The sequence below is a fragment of the Labrus mixtus genome, chromosome 15 (assembly GCF_963584025.1).
Source record: "Labrus mixtus chromosome 15, fLabMix1.1, whole genome shotgun sequence".
NCBI lineage: Eukaryota > Metazoa > Chordata > Actinopteri > Labriformes > Labridae > Labrus > Labrus mixtus.
In genome coordinates this window covers 7,963,691-7,984,777 of record NC_083626.1, presented here as the reverse complement: position 1 = coordinate 7,984,777, position 21,087 = coordinate 7,963,691, and the positions used below count along the sequence as shown (strand labels likewise).

Sequence of the window (21,087 nt, the reverse complement as noted above, 5' to 3'; positions counted from 1 at the left end):
ACAATCAAACAAAATATCAATCGATGTCTCTCTCTGCCCTAAATGGAGGATATAACATCTGATTGTTTGGAAGAGTTTCATCTTAATTTGAATTCTAACACATGGCTTATTGTTTGCATAATTGTCTTATTGGTACACATAAGTATCATTTATACATTTGAATGATTTCTGCTGTGGAAACGTTTGTTGTAAATCTCAATAAAAGATTGGAAAAAGGGAAAATAAAGAAAGAGTTATTAGAATGGAACAAGACATGCATCTGAGACGTTGTTTTGATTTGATCCAACAGCATCACTGTTCCTGTTTATAGCGTGGATGTAGAGTAAATGGAGGAGCCTGCTACTGTACACACAGTACAATCATGTGTTGCGACGCAGCCTGTTGACTGTAAACACTTCAAGGGGAAACACTTTCACCTCCCTTCTTGTGGTTGTCTTCTTTATTTTTATATTTTTAAAACCCAGAGGGATACATCAATAAGAAGTTTCCGCTGAGTTATCACGATCAACAACACATGAAAGGTAAAGAAAAAGAAAATATTGCAACATTTCTGTGAAAGTGAAAATTTTCTCTAAAATTAGAAGCCGAACTGTTTGAAAGTTGTGACTCCAACTGTTTCCATAATACCCGATAAGTGCAGGTACTTTATCTTTAGTCTTTCCAAGAAAAACCCATTACGTCCTATATTAAAATGTGGTTTTTTTTACAGCAGAGAAAAATATATTTACAGCCTGGTTAAACAAAATAAATCAGGGTGCTGATGGCCAAGCAGTAAGGTTGCACCCTATGTTCCTCCAAGCAGTTGACCAGTTAAGTCCAAACTGTGGCCCCCTTTCCTGCATGTCATCCCCACTCTCTCTCCCCCCAATTTCCCACTCTATCCATTGCCCTAACTTAATAAATGCAAAGCCTAAACATTAATATAGAAAAAAAACAAAAAACAATATTCATAGGTTCCAACTGTATTGATTAAATTAAAGAATGATTCGTTTTTAGGTATTCTACCAATGAAATTCAACTTCGATTTTGCTCAAATTAAAGAAATACATTTTTCTTCATAGCACAGTGGTGGGCCGTCAGGTATTTCTTCAGTTCAGTTCTTAAATATTTCTCAAGGTTGAACTTTTTGAACTCTACAGTTTCCATTCTTAAGTAGTCTTAATATTTTGTACACACGATGAGAATAATCTTGAATCAGAGGAGCATGCAGCTTTGTGTTTACATGATCATATTAAACAAGTCATCATAAACACATTGAATAAGACTACAACGAGTCACCTCTGGCGCCACCTTGTGTACATTAGGAGTCATTTCAACAACAACTAAAATGCTCACTTCATTTAATGGTAACGCAAGGCAAGGCAAGTTTATTTCTTTAGCATATTTCAACAACAAGGCAATTCAAAGTGCTTCACACAAGACATCAAAAGCATCATGACAGAGGAAAGAAAAGAAACATTCAAATAGAAAATGTAATAATCATTATTAAATCTGAAAATATGTTAAAATAAAAATAATTCAAATTAAATTAATTTAAATAAAAATAAATAAATAAATACAATTAAATAAATTAAAAGATGCAAAATAATAATAATAATTACAGTGCAGAGTAAAAGTTTAAAATCTTATTAAAGCTGTTAAATTAAAGGCAGCTGTAAACAGATGTGTCTTCAACTTCGATTTAAAAGGTAGCTCAATTTTGTTACTTGTGGTGAAGCCTTCAATATCATCCTTTGAGCAGCAGCATTCAAATTGTGATTTGATGTTTTCTTGCAGGAGGACGGGGTTCAACTTCCGGCCAATGCAATGATCTCATCACTCCTTCATCAAGACTCCGTCTGACACTACATTTTTGGCTGAAGTCCTTCAGTGTGGAACTCAGCGCTGTTGTACACATCAGCAAACATTTTAAAAGGAGCTCTTACTTTAAACATCTCCCCCCTCCCCCCACCTCCCACAATAGGAGAAATATATAAACCTTCCAGATACTGAAGAAAGTCTCCCTATAGGTTGTTTACTTATCATCCAGTGGGTGGCACTAACATATTTTACTCCATTATTTTAGAGGGGAATTTGGCACAGAATAATTCCAATTAAAAATATCCAGTTAAGGAAAATATATTTAGACACAGACAAGTTCTGTACAGCTTTATCAGCATGATTAGTCAGTGTATTCTCACAGGTTTGTTACAGATATTTGAGCAAACGTCAAATACAAACCCTGTGGTTCAGTTCAGTTCAGTTCAGTTCAGACCTTTATTGTCCGTGGTAAGGAAATTTGATTTACAGCAGTGGACAAAAACACAACAGATAAAAAGACAAAGCAACACAACCTGATGGAATACAACCAAGAAAAATAAAAATGTTTCTGTTTGTTAAAAATGTCCCTGGAATGGTAGCAATTAAAATAAAGTGCTATAGTGCTGCTTGAAAGTGCAGTCATGACTGGTTAAAGGTAACAACTTGACGTTGACAATAACTGGGCACACTGGTATGTGCACAACACAAAACTACCCATTCACACAAACAAGCATGTATTTAGGGAGTCCCTTCACAAGCCGATATCAAAATCACCCAAAAAATAGTTTCCATCCATCCATCCATCCATCAGCTATACCGCTTTTCCTGTTCCGGGTTGCAGGTGGCTGGAGCCGATCCAAGCCGTGATTGGGCGAGAGGCGGGGCACACCCTGGTCTTTTCACCAGTCAAACAGGGCTGTCATATAGAGTCAGACAACCAGCAACATTTCTGGTATTTACAGAAATATACCTTAGTTTTATCCAATCAAAGCCCTGAAACAAATACTAACAGTTTGACATGTGAATGGTCTGTGGTTTCAGAGGGTAAATATTTCTTTAAATTGTTCATATAGAGGACAATCGTTGCCATTGGATGGAAAATAAGCTTCACAAAATATCACTGCGGTACTCTATACCTGATCTCCTCTAACTAACTTGTTTGTAAAGTGTATCCTCTTTATTTGTGTTTCTGCGTAAATGCATGCCACATGAATGTCCAAGCATGTGTGTGTGTGTGTGTGCCGTGTGTGTGTGTGTATACATAAGCTCCACATGTGATAACATTCTCCCATTTCTTCTGGTGGAAATATTTATGCTAAGTCCTCATTTGAGCATGCAGTTCAAACAGAGCGGGTCCGGTGTTCTTTCCTCTTTTTCCAGACGCAGTAAGCCTCCGGGGGGCCTTCCCATACAGCACCAAGCATTGTGAGCGCGGCCCGCTCCTCCCTGCCCCAATATACGAGTGTTTATGTCAAAGCCTGATATCCATTTTCAATCACGACTCCCTTAGCTCAGAGGTATTTATTTTTAGCAGGCAGGAACACTTTCATGAGAGCTGTGATATGTAAATAATTGTGATCGATCACAGGTGTACCATCGCCCACTGAGAGGACGCACTTACTGATGATGTTTGAAGAGAGAGAGATGAAAAGGGATCGTCCGATTGGCAGCGGTGTGTCCACGGGAGTATTTATGGAAACTCATTTAAACAACAACTCAGAGCATGGTAGGAGAGCAGGATGTTACTTTAAGTCAGGCTTTGTGAAGTAAATATTTCGAGTCATTCAAAGCCAGACTGATTGTGTTGATATTAAAGTGATCATTGTGAGACTTCATGCCTTGATTTGTCTTGTGAAGTTTGAGAAACTGCACATGTCTCTTTAAAAACATTATCTCCACAATATTATGTTTAATATCAATAATGGATCAAATAAAAGAGGATGAAGAGACAGCAGCTTTCGTCTGGAGAAGAGGCAGAGCGATGTTTTTTTGTTGCATCATTGCTTGCATGTATATAAAAAACCTTGATTAATTATACAGAGTTTTTGTCTCATTCTGTAGCCCTTGTAGACAAGACTACATTACAAGCGGAAACTGCCGATGTTGAAAAATTAAGACAATGTGGAAGTTCCCCAAACTGCAGTTCCTAAAGTGTCCACTTGAGGCTAGTTGCAAAATCCAAGAAAAACCCATTAGGTCCTATATTAAAACGTTTTTTTATTTTTTTACAGCAGAGAACAATATATTTACAGCCTGGTTAAACAAAAATCAGGGTGCTGATGGCCAAGCGATAAGGTTGCACCCTATGTTCGTCCAAGCGGTTGACCCAGGTTTAAGTACAAACTGTGGCCCCCTTTCCTGCATGTCATCCCCACTCTATCCACTGTCCTAACTTAATAAAGGCAAAAGCATAAAAATGTATTCACAATATTCATAGGTTTCAACTGTATTGGTTAAATTAGAGCATTTCAAACATTTGCATAATTGGGGGTGTGGCCTGGTTGAGTGACAGGTGTGTGCATTGTAGATGATTGGCAGGAGGCTAAAGACCTGCCTCAACTCCACCTCTAAGCCTGCTGCTAGACCGAATGAAAGGTTAGGTAGAGTCAGCATTTCAAATCTGACGACTGCCACTGTTGGGCTTCATAATGCCTCTTTGGAAACCAATGGATGAAGTCACAAAAACTATGTCACTATTTGATACCTTCTATATATCACAAATAGTTTAAAGGCTGATGTGTTCTGGTTTGGGTTTCCAGTGGCTGAAGGGACCATGTTGTTCTGTAAAGTAAATACAGTTAAGTTCACCAAACACACCATGTTCTAGAGGCCTCTGAAACATAAACCAGGTCAATCCAGGTACTGTACTTGAAATCCAACAATGGGTCAACTCAGGCTAAAAAAAAAACTCAAACAACTTCTTTCATGTATGTGTAAATATAACACCTACCACTGGAAGTATTGTTGTGGCAACAAAAACATGAACTGCCATGGAGTAGACTCAAGAGAAATTGTATCATCCATGGTTAGACAATAGAGGGTTTTCTTCTTGTTGTGGACTTGTTGTGCAATCTTTGGGTTGACTCATTGGAGAGACTTTGAGATTTTCAAGTTCTGAGTCCTAACTGTGTCTTTTAACAAAAAACACAACACTAACAAAAGACTCATGGGGTGTGGCTTTGGGCCATGCCGTAGGATCACCCCAGAAGTTTGGAGAGTAAAGTCCACATTGAACCTGGACCAAGGTTTGTTGTAGATGCAAGCTTAGTGGAGGAAAGCAACAAAAAAGTTCCCACAATCCTCTCCTCTGATCCACAGGACTCATTCTTTCCTTAATACTGTGATTAAACCTCCGGGCTGCAGTGCTGACTCAGTGCCAGACTCCCCTCCCTCCAGGTCTATCCTCACAAACCGCAGCCAAGTCTCTGGAAGGAACAAAAGAAAACACTGTCTCTGCTGTTTGGAAAACAAGAAAACACTTCTTTGAATTAAAGGCAGGGTTGGTAATTAACTCCAGATACAGATACACTTTTTAAGATTTTGGTTGAAATTGTTTTTACGTCCTGACAGAAATTAATAATTCATGTGCTCTGAAAAAGGAACAAAGAAAATCCGTCATCTGTAGGAGTTTGTAAGTCTGTAAAAACTTAAACCAATGTCTGCCACGAGGTATCAATCTGATGAACCAATCACACGCCTCTCTGTCTCCCTGCTCGCTCTCTCCCTCTTGTGTGCACTAGCCCACACTCAAAGCACGTCACCGATGACAGAGTTTATACTGCCTTTAAATATGCAAACTTTATTTTTTTAATTGCCAAATTAACTTTACTTAAGAGTAGGGGTGGGACAAAATAAAAATTGAAATGGCAAAATATTGTAGCCCTGACAAGTGACACCATTTCTGAATCGCTGGTACGAAATATCAGTATTTCATTAAAAACAAATATTGCGCTTTAAAAAGATTTCTTTGCCAATTTAACACACTGCTGTACCAATTCTTGACTCCTGATGTTGGCATGTGACATGTTTGAGAAGTTGACGGCAGGATAGAAGAAGAAGAAGAAAAAGACAGATAATGTTGGACAGCAGTGAGAAGAAGTTAAGAGATGAAGCCTGACCCTTTAAGGGGCATTTTGTTTACTTCAGTTAATCAGACACGGTGATGTATCATTATACGATTGTCTTTTGTCTATCACAGAATCGCTGTATCAGGATATTATCGTTATGGTTGGCCGCATGAAAATTAAAAATGAAAGAGTAATCAGCTAAGCCTCTAACCATGACTCCATTGGGCTGGAATGGGCTGTGTTAAAAAAGGATCACATCACATTTATTGGCACTTCATATACATACCTACCATGTGATAAATAAAAACGCAGATGAACTATGTCCAATTTTCAAAGAAACAAAAACATTTGTGGAGCTGCTTTAAAAGTTTTTCCCCCCTTTCTCTGAACTATATTGAAAGCAACTGAGGTTGGTTCTGAGATGGGAAGCAGAGGTGGGGAAGGGGGGGCAGAGAACCAGGCAGCCGGAGGGGGGATGGTAGCGTCTTGCTTTGAAGGAAATCTGGAACCTATAAACTTGGGCAACTTCTATGACAAGAAGCAAACGTCACAACGCTCCAATTTGGTTGGCTGTGCGACGCACCTTTGTCTCCGCCTCGTCCCTTTGATCGGACCAATCGCTTCAGAGTCATTCTTCCTGTTGTTTTAAGCTCAGCTGTCCAAAAAAAAGAAGTTCTCCAGACCAATCAGTGAGTCAGATGGGTGGGCAGCTGAAAGTTTCACGGGTCCCCTCCCTTTAAGAAGTCAGATTCAGGTTGCTGTTGTCTCACAGACAGCTATAGGAGAAGGACATAAGAGCAGCACGGATTCCTGATGCATTTCACAGAGAGGGAGATGAGATCATTGGCAGTTTTCCTCGCGTGTGGATGGAGAATCACTGTGGCAGTCCAAAACTGAATGCTGAGAGGTCACCTGCGTTGGCTTGCTATGTTGGGATGTGACAAAGCGTCAAGCTGATAACTGCTGAAGAAGAAGAAGAAGAAGAAGAACACGGCAACAACAGGGAGTTTCTAAAGACGAACAGAACAGAGGCAAACTGAAGCAGAGGAGGAGGGGAGAGGGACATTGAAGGAAAGAGAAAAGCACAGGAGATATTCTAAGGAGCCAAGTCCTGGAGAGTAGAAAAGTGGAAAGAAGAATAACGTGACCAAGCATGAGAGAGGAGGAGCCCTCCAGTGATGATCAACCTGAGGGAGGGGTGGTGTCTAATGAGGAGAACATGGTAAAACCACCTTCCAACGCCTGTCCTGTTGTTGTACCCACACCAGGCATCAATGGACGCAAACGGCAGACAGACTCACACATGGTGGACCACGTTACCACAATAACTCCCACCACTTCAGCAGACGGTAAGGTCACACCAGGGGACGACATCCACATCTACACCCGAACTGGACCCAAAAGAATCAAGAATAGCCCTCAAGATCGGTCGCCTTCCTCCAGCCAGTCCCTTTCTCCTGTCCCTGGGCCAAGTCCTGGAAGTCTCTCGGGTCTTGAGGACCCACACGGCCAGCGGGTGATCGCCAACATCAGGGAGCGCCAGCGGACACAATCCCTAAATGACGCCTTCGCCTCATTGCGCAAGATAATCCCGACGCTGCCGTCGGACAAACTGAGCAAGATCCAGACCCTGAAGCTGGCATCGCGCTACATCGACTTTCTGTATCAGGTTCTGCAGAGCGATGAGATGGACTCTAAGATGGCCGGATGTAACTACCTGGCCCACGAGAGACTCAGCTATGCCTTCTCCGTTTGGAGGATGGAGGGCGCCTGGTCGAGCATGTCTGCTGGTCGATAGCCGACGACCTGAAGCGAGGTTTGTCTTCTGATGAATTCCTCGTGACTGGAAAATATTATTACTTGATTCAGAGCGAAGGGGGAAGTCTGAACTATGGCTGCTCACTAGGAAAATGACACAATTTAAATGCCTCAAGTTAGATCATCTTTTTTGCCTCACTGATGAAGGATTGGCAATCTGATGCTTGTTGGGAGACTCTGTTGAGATGTGACCCCTTTGTGAAAACTGAAGTTTCAGTGTTGTAAACCTTTGTATCGGATCCATCTACGGATCATTTGCTAAATAATTTTCTTGTCAAAAGCAGCTCGAGTCACTCATGGTAGGGTTCATTGGAAGAAAGGGAAAATGGGATTCTTAGAGATTTGACTATAAACTGCAGATCCCAAAGGATGGACATCATCAATCAACAACTTCAATTAAACAACTTGTTGGTCTTGGACCCCCCCTGTCCCTACATGCTCTCAGGTTCTGTGGCTAGACCTCTGGCTTCATCCTCAATGCCATCACCTTCTCTCCCATCTAAATCACCACCATCATTGCTTTTGTTATCGTGCTTGCATAGAGCCAAAATCAAATCTATTTTATCTTTTGTGTCTCTGTAGTAGGCTAGCAAGTGTTTTATCTTAATATCGAAACAGCATCAACTTGAGACTGCAGATGAGCGACCGGAGGAACTGCAAAAAGACAAATGATGTGTTTCAAGAGAGTTGGGACCTTTGACTTTTCCGTCACTCGTCTACTTCGACTTCTTTCCGAGACTCTGACATGTTATGAATCCCCGACCACCTCTGAACCCCGAGCGAACGGTGGAAAAAATAGCGGTGGGCAGCAGCAGTTATCCCGACTTATGTTTCTCCTCTTCATACCCAAACCAAGCCCCTTTGTTTCTTCTGAGGCCAAAAAAAAAAAAACTCTCCTCCTCTTGAAATTCTTTCCCTCTCGTTCTGGCCCGAATGTGCTTGCCTTGCACGAAGCCGTGATGCAGCTTCAGCGAGCTGACGAGGAGGCGTAATGAAAACAAACGGTCTCTAAAAACCATGAATCATGTGTGTCACCATCAAAGGGGAGGCTGATGTGGCTCCCTGCTGGGCTCCCCATAAACCACTGGAAGTGATGGAGGAGGTGAGAGCTGATTTATACACACACACACACACACACACACAGATGCATAGGTGTAGCATGCACCCATGCACACACAAAAAAACACACCACCCCCACATTTTGGGTTTGAAACAGAAGCTGAGTGCTATTTCCTTTAAAAGTCAACATTCATAATTATACACATGAAACAAAAACAACAAAATGCATAGTTTTGTCTTATAAGAAGGAGAACTACTGCCAAGCAAAAGAGCTTCTCCTGCAAGGATTCAGCTTTCATTTCATTCATACAACAAACTCCAAATAGTTCCATGTTGACATGTTGTTTGTGTTTAAATCCTAACCATGAAAAAAAAGCACTTCTTACTTTGTTGCCCATTAGCCTGAAGCTGGGGAACCTATCATTACAGTGTCACAGGGAGGTATGTTTCCAGCTCCTGTGAAGACTTACTATAGAAAACATTTGAGTGAGTCCCACAGCCACAGAGGAGTGGTCTCAGAGGGCTAACCTTCACTGACATGTTAGAAAGACACAGATCCAGTTTCAGGCCAAAATCCAAAGGCAGCCCCCTGTGAATTTTTGTATGTTTAGGAATGGCTCGCCTTTCTTTTCTAGGAGATGCATTTACTTTAATGCATGTTAGATTTAATATGTGTTGGTTTATAACTACAGAGACAGTCTGATAACCACTGCAACTTTAAAATGGGACAGAGTGGATCAGAGCTCCAACGATACATTATCTCTCACCTTTAAAGCAAAAATACTGACCTTTGTTTGGTTGGGGCCCGGGCCCTAATTTCTGACAGTACAATGAACCAGACATAACAACTACTAAAACAAAGACAAGAAAATAAGACGAGTTATAGCTTGCTTTCAGCTTCACCTGTACTACAGTGGGTACAGTGGTGCCACCTGAACTGGCCGTATGAACTGACCAGAAGAGGGAAGGTACACTGAAACTAAATAGACACTGAGGTCATCAGACACAGGTGAGTCTAACAACACAGGTGAAGACAATCAGGTCAATCAGAATGGACGGAAAGCAGGCCAAGAGAGGAAGTAAGAGAAGAAACACTGGGGATAAGAACTACAAAATAAAACAGGAAGCACTAAAGGCTAAACTAGGAAACATTCAAATAAAGAAGCACACAAGGGAAGACTGAGACAAACTAAGACAAAAAAGGAAATCTAAACTCTGAAAATATACAAAATGCAAAACTAGACAAGACCAAAATCTGTTCATTACACTTTTTGAAGAGCATACTTTACCACATTAGAACGTCATTGTTTTTACAGTGTTTCTATGTGAAATTTGGTCAATTCTGGCCACAGAAATGTTGCAGAGTCTAGAAGTCTACCTCCATACAGGATGTCGTTTCTCTATTCAGCTCCACTCCCTACTTTTGCATTCTTTACGTCATTAAAATCAAGTTGTTTTCTGACTTGGCACATTGATGCTACAATGCTCAACATCAGGTTTTGACATTTGTTAAATTTTCTATTAAACTCAAAAAATAAATCAAAAGTCTATGACACACTGAAAAATAACTTTACTATATTTTATTGTGAGCAAACGGTGGTATGTTCCTGCAACCGTGCGCACCTGAGAACGTGTTTAGGCTGTACACGGGGCACCCTGTAGGCCACTAAGTTATCCTGTGTAACTTTTAAAACTCCTAACTGTCTTTATTTATTTACAACACTGACGTCTGTTTTCTTCTCTTTGCAGCTGCTGAATGAAGTCACTGCGATCTCCCCTGTACGTCTCTGCCGCTCAGAATCACCTGAACTAAAATGCACCAGAACTGTTTCTTTTAACGTACCTCACCTGTGAAGAAAAGGAATATTTAAGAACGCTACAAGAGTCACTTGATCATGCAGGATGCAGACTGCCAGGGGGGAAGACATTTCTCTGCACCAGAAGCTGTCACTTATCGAGACGGAAACGGGCGATCGAGGTCAAGCTGCAGCTGAAGTCCTGTTGGTTTCTCGTTTCATTGCTCAGTATTTTTCCGTCTGATTGTTAAAGCAAGCTTCAGTGTCAGACAGTGATTAGTGTGTTTGTGTTTTGCAGCAGTTTAATGATGGAGAGGGAGGGGTTTGGGGTTTTTATAAGGAGCATTAGTTGAAGTATATAGAGTGTGGTGCTTTCCGAAAAGTGAAGAGTAAACTGGATGTAGTGATTTATTCATCACATGGGCTCGTTATTTGTCTGAAAAATAAAGCGGTCCTCGAACTCCTCCTGAGATTGTCCTTGTTTTGTGTTAAACTTGATGAGAAACTGTGCACACATTTACACAGCCACCACACCCTGTGTGTCTCCTGTCTCTCTTGTTAAACTGTCTCCCTTGTTTTCTTCTCACTTCCTCCTTCCCCCGGTCGTTTTTTCTTTTTTTTTCTTTTAATGAGGTCTGTGTGCCTTTGCCTGGTCAGTCAGGAACAGTTAATTCCTCCTAAAAGAACACGTTAATGTGCAATTAAGGGCTGTGGGAAAATTTATAGCACTGTTTTGAGCCCCTTTGGATGTAGTTTGATGTCTTTAGTTACTCCATGGTCTGCACGTTTACTGTTGAACCCCCTGAAACTCGACCTCCTGAGTCCAACGGAGGTGGAGGAAACTCACCTTTTGGAAAACTCCTTCCAGGGTGAATTTACAGAAACTCAGATTAAGGTTTTTGTAGACAGGGAAAACTGAGTGTTGGTCTTGTAACGTCTCCTCCGTTTGACGTCGTTGTGCGGCGCTGTCTCTTTTTGTTAACATGAGATTAGTGCGATGGCACTAGCACTGGTGCTAACGTTGCTAACTGGACTTTTTACATGCTCACACATACATACACAGTTACTCTCCCACTATGCTGACGAGCCGAGACGCCTCATTGGACAACTTGGTTTGGTCACTACAGAGGAATGGCGGGGCACATTTTAAGCACATCGTTTTTGACATGGTTATAACAGTGAGTTTTGCATTTTCATGTGGACAAAGATGTTTCTGAGAAGTTAGCGTGTGTGGACAAGATTATTTTTTGGAACAGAGGAGGAAAACCTCAGTTTAAAAATATACCCGCCATGTGGACTAGACCAAGAAAAATTTAAGTTTGAGAATTTTAGTCATTTCAGAATAAATGATGGAGTCTCATGGATGAAAATGTCTTCATTTACACTTTTCCGAGGAGTTTTTTTCTCATATTTCTTGTACTCTCATGTTCTTGGTTCAGTTCAAAACACTGCAGCAATGTGAGCAACAACAAAAACAATCATGGAGAATAAATAAATCTAATAAAAAGAGAGTTCACTCCAGGGGTTTTAACCTTTTGGTTCCCCACTTTTGGCCGTTCCAGTAGTTCTTAGCAGCAGATAAACTTCATATCAACAACATCAGGTTTTCTTTCCACTTATTTGAATAACTTCATTAAAAGGCCACACTCACTTTCATAAGAAATCTGTAAACTGTGATCCATGTTCCACAATAATTTTCAGCCTCTCTGGATAAGCTCGTGTCAGTCAAGGCAAGACGTCTGAAGCCAATAAGTTTCAGACTTTCCTCGGGGTGGCACCGAACATAATACTACTTAAACTGAAACCCCTCCAGCCAGAGCAAAGCTTTTCAAAATTAACACACCTTCTGAAAAATGTACTTTAAACACTTTTTCACATGTTTCCTCATCATCTGAAAACCTAGAGTCTGATTTTAGATCCACAATCATTTGCAAAATGTTCTCTGTCTCAGTCAAATCCACATGACACCTTGATTTTCATAAGAAAGCAGATGAAGTGCTAATGTCCATCATGAAGGACATCAAGACAGTTTTTAAACTCTAATTTATACATGTGAGTCTAGTTATCTTCTGTGGTCAGGCCCAATGTGTAGAGAGCCTGAGGATGTTGGCCATTACTTGCAATCTGGCGATTTTTGCAAACAGCAGAAGAAGATATTCACTGGAATCCTCTAGCATGCAGCTAAAATCACCTCTGACACCACCCAAATACAACTTTTAGAACTTTTCATGCATGCAGCAGAATGGAAAGTGGTCTGCATCACTGAGGTCCCTTCACATCCCCTTCACCACTGGTTTCATCTGCTCCTCTCGGGCAGCCGTTTCAGAGTATGGCTAACGTGAAATCTTACAGAAACTCTTATTACTTTATTTATTACTCTCAACAAGGCCAGATAAACACTACTTTTTTAACGTGCTGAGCACATGTCATTTTACCTATTAATGGAACTTTTGGTATGATTTTATGTGAGTCTAATTGGTGTGACTGTTTTTATGTTACTTGAGCTTCTAACCAAAAGTCATTTTCTGTCACTGAGAGATGATAACGTTTTTTGAATCTTTAACCATTCAAGGACAGTTCATTTTCTCAAACAACGTTTTGACACACAGCTCAAAAAAACATTTATATTTTGCATTTTTCTTTTTAGTCACTGGATAAATGAACAAGAGCAAGAACAAAGGTATGTTGGAGATAAAAATTGTTATTTTGATTGGTGGAAAATCAACAAAATCAACACTTCTTTTAGGATGTGTACACAGACACAAAACTCAGCGTGACTGGAAATTAACTTTTTTTTTAATCAAGAGAAGACAAAAATACAAAGTACAAAATAGACCATCTTTCTATACATACACATGGTAGGAAATGTGTAGGAAAAAACAACACATGATAGATAAATGATAGAAGAACAGCATGAAACAAAGATTTCAACGTCATGTTTATAGATACAGAGTTACTGTAAGTCCAGTTAGTTAAGAGTTACCAATACACACACACATACTACTCAATGCATTAAGGCACTTGTGTGTGTGTGTGTTGTGTATTTTGGTCTTGGGAGTTTCTATTTACAGTGTTTAAATTTTTTTAAGAAAGGTACAAATTACATCAGTAATAAAAAGGAATTAAGATGTGAGGCGATACAGACCTCTGCATAAGACACAAAAAAACAGCTACTGGGGGTATGATACAGGAGAGGTCATTTACAGTATTTCACAAACACACACACACACACACACTTGCAAATGCATGCACAACTACATGGTGGAAATCTACACAAGATGTGTAAATTGCCCACTCTCTCTCTCTCTCACACACACACACACACACACTGAAGATGCATCACACTACGGTTACTTCATAGACACCACATGCACCTGCTGGGCACGCTGTGTAACAGACACAAAGTCTAACATCCTGTTTACAACACTATAAACAAACAATAAAACTAATGACACACTTCTCAGTTGCACCAATCACAGAACAGCGATCCTCCTCCATGCAACATGTTCTCAATAATGCCTTCTGGGATGGACAGCATTTGGACGTCTGTGGTTTTTTTTTTTTTGGTTTCTACTGCCTACCTGTTGTTTGATATTAAGCTCCAAGGCCTTCTGGTGGGCAGAAAATGCCCAGAGTCTGACAAAGTAAAGCGAACAGAACAGTTTCCTACCTGGACGCTAAGATTACAATTCTTCATTCGGCTGGTCAAATCGACCCGTGTAGGTTTTTTTTTTTTACAAAAGATGCATTTACACACAAACACAAAAATCATTTTTCATTGGAAGGTTTCAGAGTCAAGAAGCTCTAACGTCTTAAACACAAACTCTTTATTATTTTGGCCACCATCTTTATTTGTTTAATCTTTTATACTAGTCGATCTGCAGCGCTCTTCAACAAATATTAGTTTTGGTTATCCAGGCCTTAAAAGATTTAACGAAGTGTGCATACAAAATAACTCTGACAGGCTTTAGGTTGCTACAAAATAATCCTCTAATGTAACATGATGTTGTTATTTCTTCTTCTTGAATGCAAAGTTGCCGTCATGATCATCGAGGGAGGGCAGTCAGAGGAATTGCTCGAATGAATAAATAAAAGTAAAACCTCTGCTACAAACTGAGGATGCAGGATGATATCTGTCTTTATGGTATCTGTCAATGAAGGCTTTTCTTTTTTTTCATGGTCATCAACATTCAATAACATTTTTGGAGTTGGTGATTTAACTACAATCCAGAAAAACGAGTTTTGGATTATTCCAATAAGGGGAGGTGGCTTAAACAAATGTAAGAAAGGTTTATATAATGATTCAAAATCATTAAACCAAATACGAAATGTTTTCATCCTGCTTCCTAAAATAAATGTTTTTTGTCGTATTATTCCCAGTAAATTAATTTTTTTTGAAAAGCATTATTTTCTACTGACTGGCGACTTTCGCCCAATGACAGCTGGGACTGGCTACATCCCCGTCTTGACCCCAAACGATAAGAGTGGTACAGATAATGGATGGCTGGATTCCTTTCCTTGCACCGATAACTTCAGGCATACAAAACTGCAAGAGAGACTTAAGGGTCTTTACAAAAATAGGTTGGAAAATAAGTTTTGCAACCGGCCAATTTGAGATGGAAAATATCAATAAATTGGATTTCTCTAGAAATCAAAGATGGTGCATCTCTACTCCAAACATCATTCAGCTTAGATGACGTACCGCCATTTCTATTATGGCGTTGTCCAGGTTGATTGTAACATGACGAGCCTCAAGTTTCCTTAATTAGACCGCAATGAAGCCTCAAACTCCAGATCGGATTAATTAGATGATAAAGACAGCGTTTAAACCAGGCCCAGGTCTTTGTACTCAAAAGTCTGCATATGTGACGTTCATCAGAATCCACAGGTTCAAACGTCTTTCACATGTCGAGTCCCCGTCGACCGGTCCCTTGTGGTGCACCTCTGTACAGGCTCTTAGGGGAGAGCGGGCTGCTTCGAGGCGTTCGTCTTTGGGTGGTGTCGTTAAGTGCATTAACATTATTGCTCATATCAAACAATACGATGGTCCTCAAGTGGTGCTGCGGCGGAATGAGCGCTCCTTTAGTCTCAAAGATAAACAAGAATATACAGTAATCAATACTAGTGGTAGATACACAGTTCATCATTGTGTGTGTGTGTGTGTGTGTGTGCGTCAGTATAAATGTATTTAAGACACAGAACAGCAGAGGGAAAGTCATCCTGCTTTTTAAATGTTTTTGCCTACAGATTCACTTCATATCAAATACAACTCTACAGTATGTCGGCCTTTGAGTTGAGTCAGAGACTTCATAAGACATGTCAGATGAAGCGTGGGGGAACACAATCGTATCCAAAACTATTAAATAACCTACAAAGTTGTGTTTCTCCCCCCCCCCCTCCCCCTCCCCCCACACAGAGCTTTGGAATTTCTCATGGTTCACATTATGGAATGAACAGTGCAATAAAAAACAACGAGGACATCTGCCCTCTTTCTCTGTTTCGACAAAAAAAACCAGTTTGTAATCTTCATGTTCCTCTCGTTCCTTCTTTGTCGAGTTCTTTGTCGTCTTCTTTTAGTGGTTAAACTGCGAGTTATGACATCATGAAAACAGATAATCTCTGCGCCTCCTGGGAATTTGAAGCTGCTGCCTTCTCTGTGATATTTTGTGTGTGTGTGCTTTCTCCTGACGTTTGAGGGTCTGTCTCCCCGTCAGCCTTTTTGCATCTTGTTTGGTCTGCATTTTTAAATTTCAAAGTGGCAAAGGAAAAAGGAATTTATAATCCAAAGTGTCCTCCTTCTGCACCTGATGTTTGACGTTAAGGCAAAGTTAAGGCGATTAAAACAGCTGCTGGTAAAAACATAGTGCTCCTTGGAATTCTGTCTGTAGCTCAAAGGTTTGGTACTTAACACACAAAGTTCCTCCGTTAGTCACCAGAAATGTAAAAGTCTATTCAAAAATGTCTTCTTGTATTGCTCTTTGGTGAGGTTTCTGAAGGTTCCCCGGTTGCAGGTAGTGCTGCTGGCGTCAGCTGAGTGCTCACCAGCATTGAGGTGGTCGTACAGCGGGTCCGTCGAGGTTCAGCATTGTGTTTTTTTTTTCGATGTGTGGATGAAGTGTGAATAAGGCAGATGGGTGGGGCTCAGTGGCATCACAAAAAAACAAAAGTCCCCTTATGGTCGTATAACAGCGCAAGAAGTCGGTGGGGCCCCAAAATCCTGAACGCGAGAGGTGATCGGTCACTTTGGTCGTCTACATGGAGTCGCTGTCGTGCTCCATCGGCTCATCTGGAAGGCTGGAAGAAAAAAGGGAAAGAATTGAATGGTTATCTCTGTCATTTTAAGTGTGTTTATAAGTTCTTGCGTGTGTTTTTGCTGAGCTGTACCTCTTGTTGGAAAGCACTCCCACAGAGAGCGAGGCCAAAGCGTTGACAGCGTCCGTCTCCTCACAGTCTCTCCTCTGAGCAGCCAGGTGAGACAGACCCACTGATGCACTGGAGGCCTTCACACTCTGCCAGTACTGACCTGCAACAACCAAAGGGATGCATTTTTAAGGATGCTTTTTTTGAGTTTTAAGAATGGATAAAGGTCAAAATACCCAAAATGAAGATTAGTGCTGCTCACTCTGTATCTGTATGACGGTCTGCAGCGAGCGGACTGCGTTAGCGTTGGGCTTCTGGAGGAGGACTTCTTCTGCCAGTGGATCCTGAAAGACGGAGAGACGGACATGAAGATGATTAAATCACCATCTTTAGACCTTTATCACAGGCAACTTGTCAATCATTTTTAAATCACTGAAGAGGTTCAGTGTTATACTGTCATCAGATTAGAAGTAGACAAACATGCAGATTAAAATTAAAATAACAAACTCAACAAGGTAACAAAACTCATAAACTACTATGTGGAGTACAGAACAGTAGTGTCTAAAAATATGTCAGAAAAGTATTTCTCTATGTTCATTAGGGCTGGGAATCTTTGGGTGTCTAACGATTCAATTTCCATTCTTGGAGCGAGTCTGGATTCAAAGTTTATTTTTGAATTTCTTGCTGCTCCATTTGGCCTTCTGCTGAGTTAAAGAGCTAGACTTAGCACTTAGCAGGGAGTGACTGATTAGCCAAAAAAGAAAATCGACTTTTGGAAGTTATGAATCTATTTAAAATGTCAACATAAGAATCTCGATTTTAACATAAATCAATTATTTCCCCCCCACCTCTAATGTTCATGAAAATATAAAAACAAAGACCACAAATCATTTGTAAACTTTAAAACAACATTGCAGGGGTAAACCGAGTTGCTGATCAAACTATAAATACATTTCTCGCCAGTAAAACACAAATTCCTTCAGAGTCCATTTACAGATCTGACCTTAAAATTTATATTTTTTAACTATCCTGGTGGCAGATAATTGTGACTGCTCTGACAGTCGTCTGTGTGAATATCCAGGCAGTGACATGGGTGTCTAAAGAGGTGTATATGTACAGAAGTGCAGTTGCATTCATGACAAGCTGTGACCTCATGACAATTCTTAAGCAGTAGCGGACAAGTTTAGTGTGTATTACCAGAAAAACAATAAATTAATGAACTATCAAAAAACAGAAAAAATCCCCTGATTTGTTCTTGATTCTGCGAGTCATTCCCTGACCTTTCCAAACCCACTCACACTCTAAACTCTCAGCACACAATGTAAATACCGCCCTCCAAAAGAAGTCAATTACCCAGCATGCTTTACCTGTATGCCCAAGAGTGCGCTGACACAGGCTTCTGATGCGTCGCAGATAGCTGTGAGGTCATGACCTCCCTCAAGAGCCAAAACCAGACGGCCTCCTGCCAGAGACATCAGCTGGCGGGTCAGGAAGCCAAAACCTGAGGTAGAAAAAAAAAACACCACACCCATAAAGTTCATGTAGCATGAATAAAAGCCAAAGCCAATAAGAATAAAGTTTAGCAAGTAAATGTCAATCATGAGCTCCCAAATGAGTTCATATTCTCTGAAAACAAACGTATATTTAAAGCTTGTGGATCCTCCCTCAGAATCTACGAGCTACTAATGACTATAATTATGGTCACATTAGAGATGCACAGTCGGAGGCACTACTCCAGCTCTTTGGTCCATGATGGACAGGTGCTGTGATGATCTATTAATAACTCTAAATACACACAGGACCACAGAGTTCTTATTGGCCGCTCCTATAAAAGATCCCTTGAGGTAAAGGACGCTCCGTCTGTGGTGGAGGACTGTGCTTACATTTGGCGGAGACCTTGTACCCTCCAAGAGGAGCGGGGTTTCCCTCTGCAGCATCGAACCCAGCAGACACCAGAACCACGTCTGGAGAGAACTCCTGAGCGATGGGCATCACCACAGACCTGCAGGGACACAATCACAGGAAACTGTCAGTTCAAGGGACGGAGACATGTGTGCGTGTGTGTGTGTGTGTTGTTTCGGTTCCTACTGGTTACCAGTAAAGGGTTGCTCAAAGTCATAAATTACACATCTCCAGTGTGTAATTTTATTTTTGACTGAGCAGTAATGCTAAGCGTCCTGGGTTTTGACATGTTATCTTTGTTTAGCTGCAGAAGTTTGGACTCTTCTGGATTTAACATGCCGCCATCTTTGAAGAAGGACACATTAAAGGGTTCAGAAACAACAAGATGGGCGGACTCACTGAACCAGGGATGGGCAACTTTGGTCACAGCAAGGGCCACGTTCATTTAATTCTCCCTGCCAGAGGGCCAAATTGTAGAATACAAAAACGATTACAGTCAATTATGTCTCAAATTTAAGTCAACATATACCAGTGATCAAATATTGTCATGGACAATATTGTCATGGACATATTTCTGGTTTTCATGATTTCATGGCAGATTTCTTCATGTTTCAAATTAATTGATATGTGAAAATTGACCTGAGGGCCACGTTGAGGGTTGATGGGGGCCGCATGTGGCCCCCGGGCCGCCAGTTGCCCACCCCTGCACTAAACCAAAGGACTTAAATGAATTAGGTGTGTATGACAGTTGTAGACTAACTCTTCAGCAGCGTCCTCCTGCAGCTGACTGCTCATTAGATGGTTCATGCATTGCTCCTTTGCAGCAAGTTACCAATGTAACTAAACAAGCAGGATTAAACTTAAAGTTACTTACTAACCCCAAATTCTGCGTCATAGTGCATCCCTCCGGTCTTTACAGAAGCACACTACACACACTGATAAGTTTGGTCCGTTAAAAAATAAAAGAATCAAGATCAATAAATGAATTAGATTATTTCAAAGAAGTAAAAGATAAGAAATAACATAAAAATGTAAAAGCATGCAGGTTAATATTATTAGGTTTTATAAATGTAAACATTTGAATCAAAAGCAAAAGGAAGATTAATCTTACAGCATAAACATTCAGATTAATTTAATAAATAAGTGATGTTGTTAAAATGTACTGTTTGCTAAAATTGGTAAATAAACGGGTAGTACAGAGTTTACTTTTAAAACCAGTTGTAGCTCTGCTGATTCAATGATAGAAAGACTTAAACATGGAGGATTTATTTCACCAGTCTGCTCACAAGAAGCCCGACAGAGATCAACAATCAAATTAAAGAGTTGTTAACATGACAAGTTAAACCTGAGTTTGGCAGATTCCAGACTTGGCAGCGGACAAAGGACTTATTGTTTCTCTGTTAAAAAGCTGCTCAAGTCTGCCTGACAGAGTCGTATTGTTATATATCGGCTCTCACGTCTGCTTTCTGTTGTTTGTGGACTTCAAACAGATGAAGATTTCTCTTAATGCTATTGTTGTTTAGAAGAGAGAGAGAGAGCTGTACTGTCCCTGGGCGGAGAGAGAGAGAGAGGCTCAGCTCTGCGGCTCGATGATGCCGGCCGAGTTCAAAGCCGGCGTGTGTGTGAGTCTGTTTCGCATTAGAGGCTTGTCACTCTCCTCACGTCATTGACAACACAGAGAAAAGAGGAAAAACAGTCCATCTGGGATCCATTTACCTTCATTATTCTGCCTGGGGACTGTGGAGACCCCCCCCCCCTCCCTCCCTCCCTCCCTCTGCTTCTTACACACACACACACACACACACACACACACACACACACACACACATATCTGGACACACGCACATACATCCAAACACATACTGCTGTCATGAGCGCATGCAGATGGACAACATGAGCTCATAGATAAAATTGAGGACACCGAGATGAAACACACAAACACATTCCAGCGCGATTTCAAACATGCAAACAGAAACTTTATAGGTAGAGGGTACATAATCCCCCTGGCTCATCCTGTCGAGTTTTGATTAATTAGATAATTTCCATCAACTTCATCATCCTCACGTGGATATGCGGCAGAGCAGGCGCACACCTAACCGCAAAACCCAGAAACCAGCTCCCCCCTGTAGACCCATTAAAGCTGCCACGCTGCTTCCATGAGAAAGAAACTACAGACAAGAGAGGAGGAGGGGGGGGCTATTAAAGATCAATCAGTGGAGACTGGGTGTGTGTGTGTGTGTGTGTGTGTGTGTGTGTGTGTGTGTGTGTGTGTGTGTGTGTGTGAT

At 40.9% G+C, this 21,087-nt stretch overlaps 2 protein-coding genes and 1 long non-coding RNA gene across 3 annotated transcripts in view; 2 read left to right on the top strand and 1 right to left on the bottom strand.

Annotated features, from left to right (window-relative positions):
• Window positions 1-21,087, top strand: part of LOC132990309 (uncharacterized) — a 163,099-nt gene that overhangs the window by 47,833 nt on the left and 94,179 nt on the right. The window lies entirely within an intron of this gene.
• LOC132989968 (twist-related protein 2-like) lies at window positions 6,554-7,994 on the top strand. The gene has a single exon (XM_061057924.1). The coding sequence runs from the start codon at window positions 7,021-7,023 to the stop codon at window positions 7,663-7,665; it is 645 nt and encodes a 214-aa protein (XP_060913907.1). The 5' UTR covers window positions 6,554-7,020; the 3' UTR covers window positions 7,666-7,994.
• The window catches only part of LOC132990374 (histone deacetylase 7-like), a 67,953-nt gene continuing 61,773 nt past the window's right edge, over window positions 14,908-21,087 (bottom strand). The window contains 5 exon segments of the mRNA XM_061058613.1: window positions 14,908-16,834; window positions 16,925-17,063; window positions 17,163-17,244; window positions 18,268-18,401; window positions 18,784-18,902. Of these exon segments, the coding sequence (XP_060914596.1) occupies window positions 16,792-16,834; window positions 16,925-17,063; window positions 17,163-17,244; window positions 18,268-18,401; window positions 18,784-18,902 (517 nt within the window). The 3' untranslated portion in view covers window positions 14,908-16,791.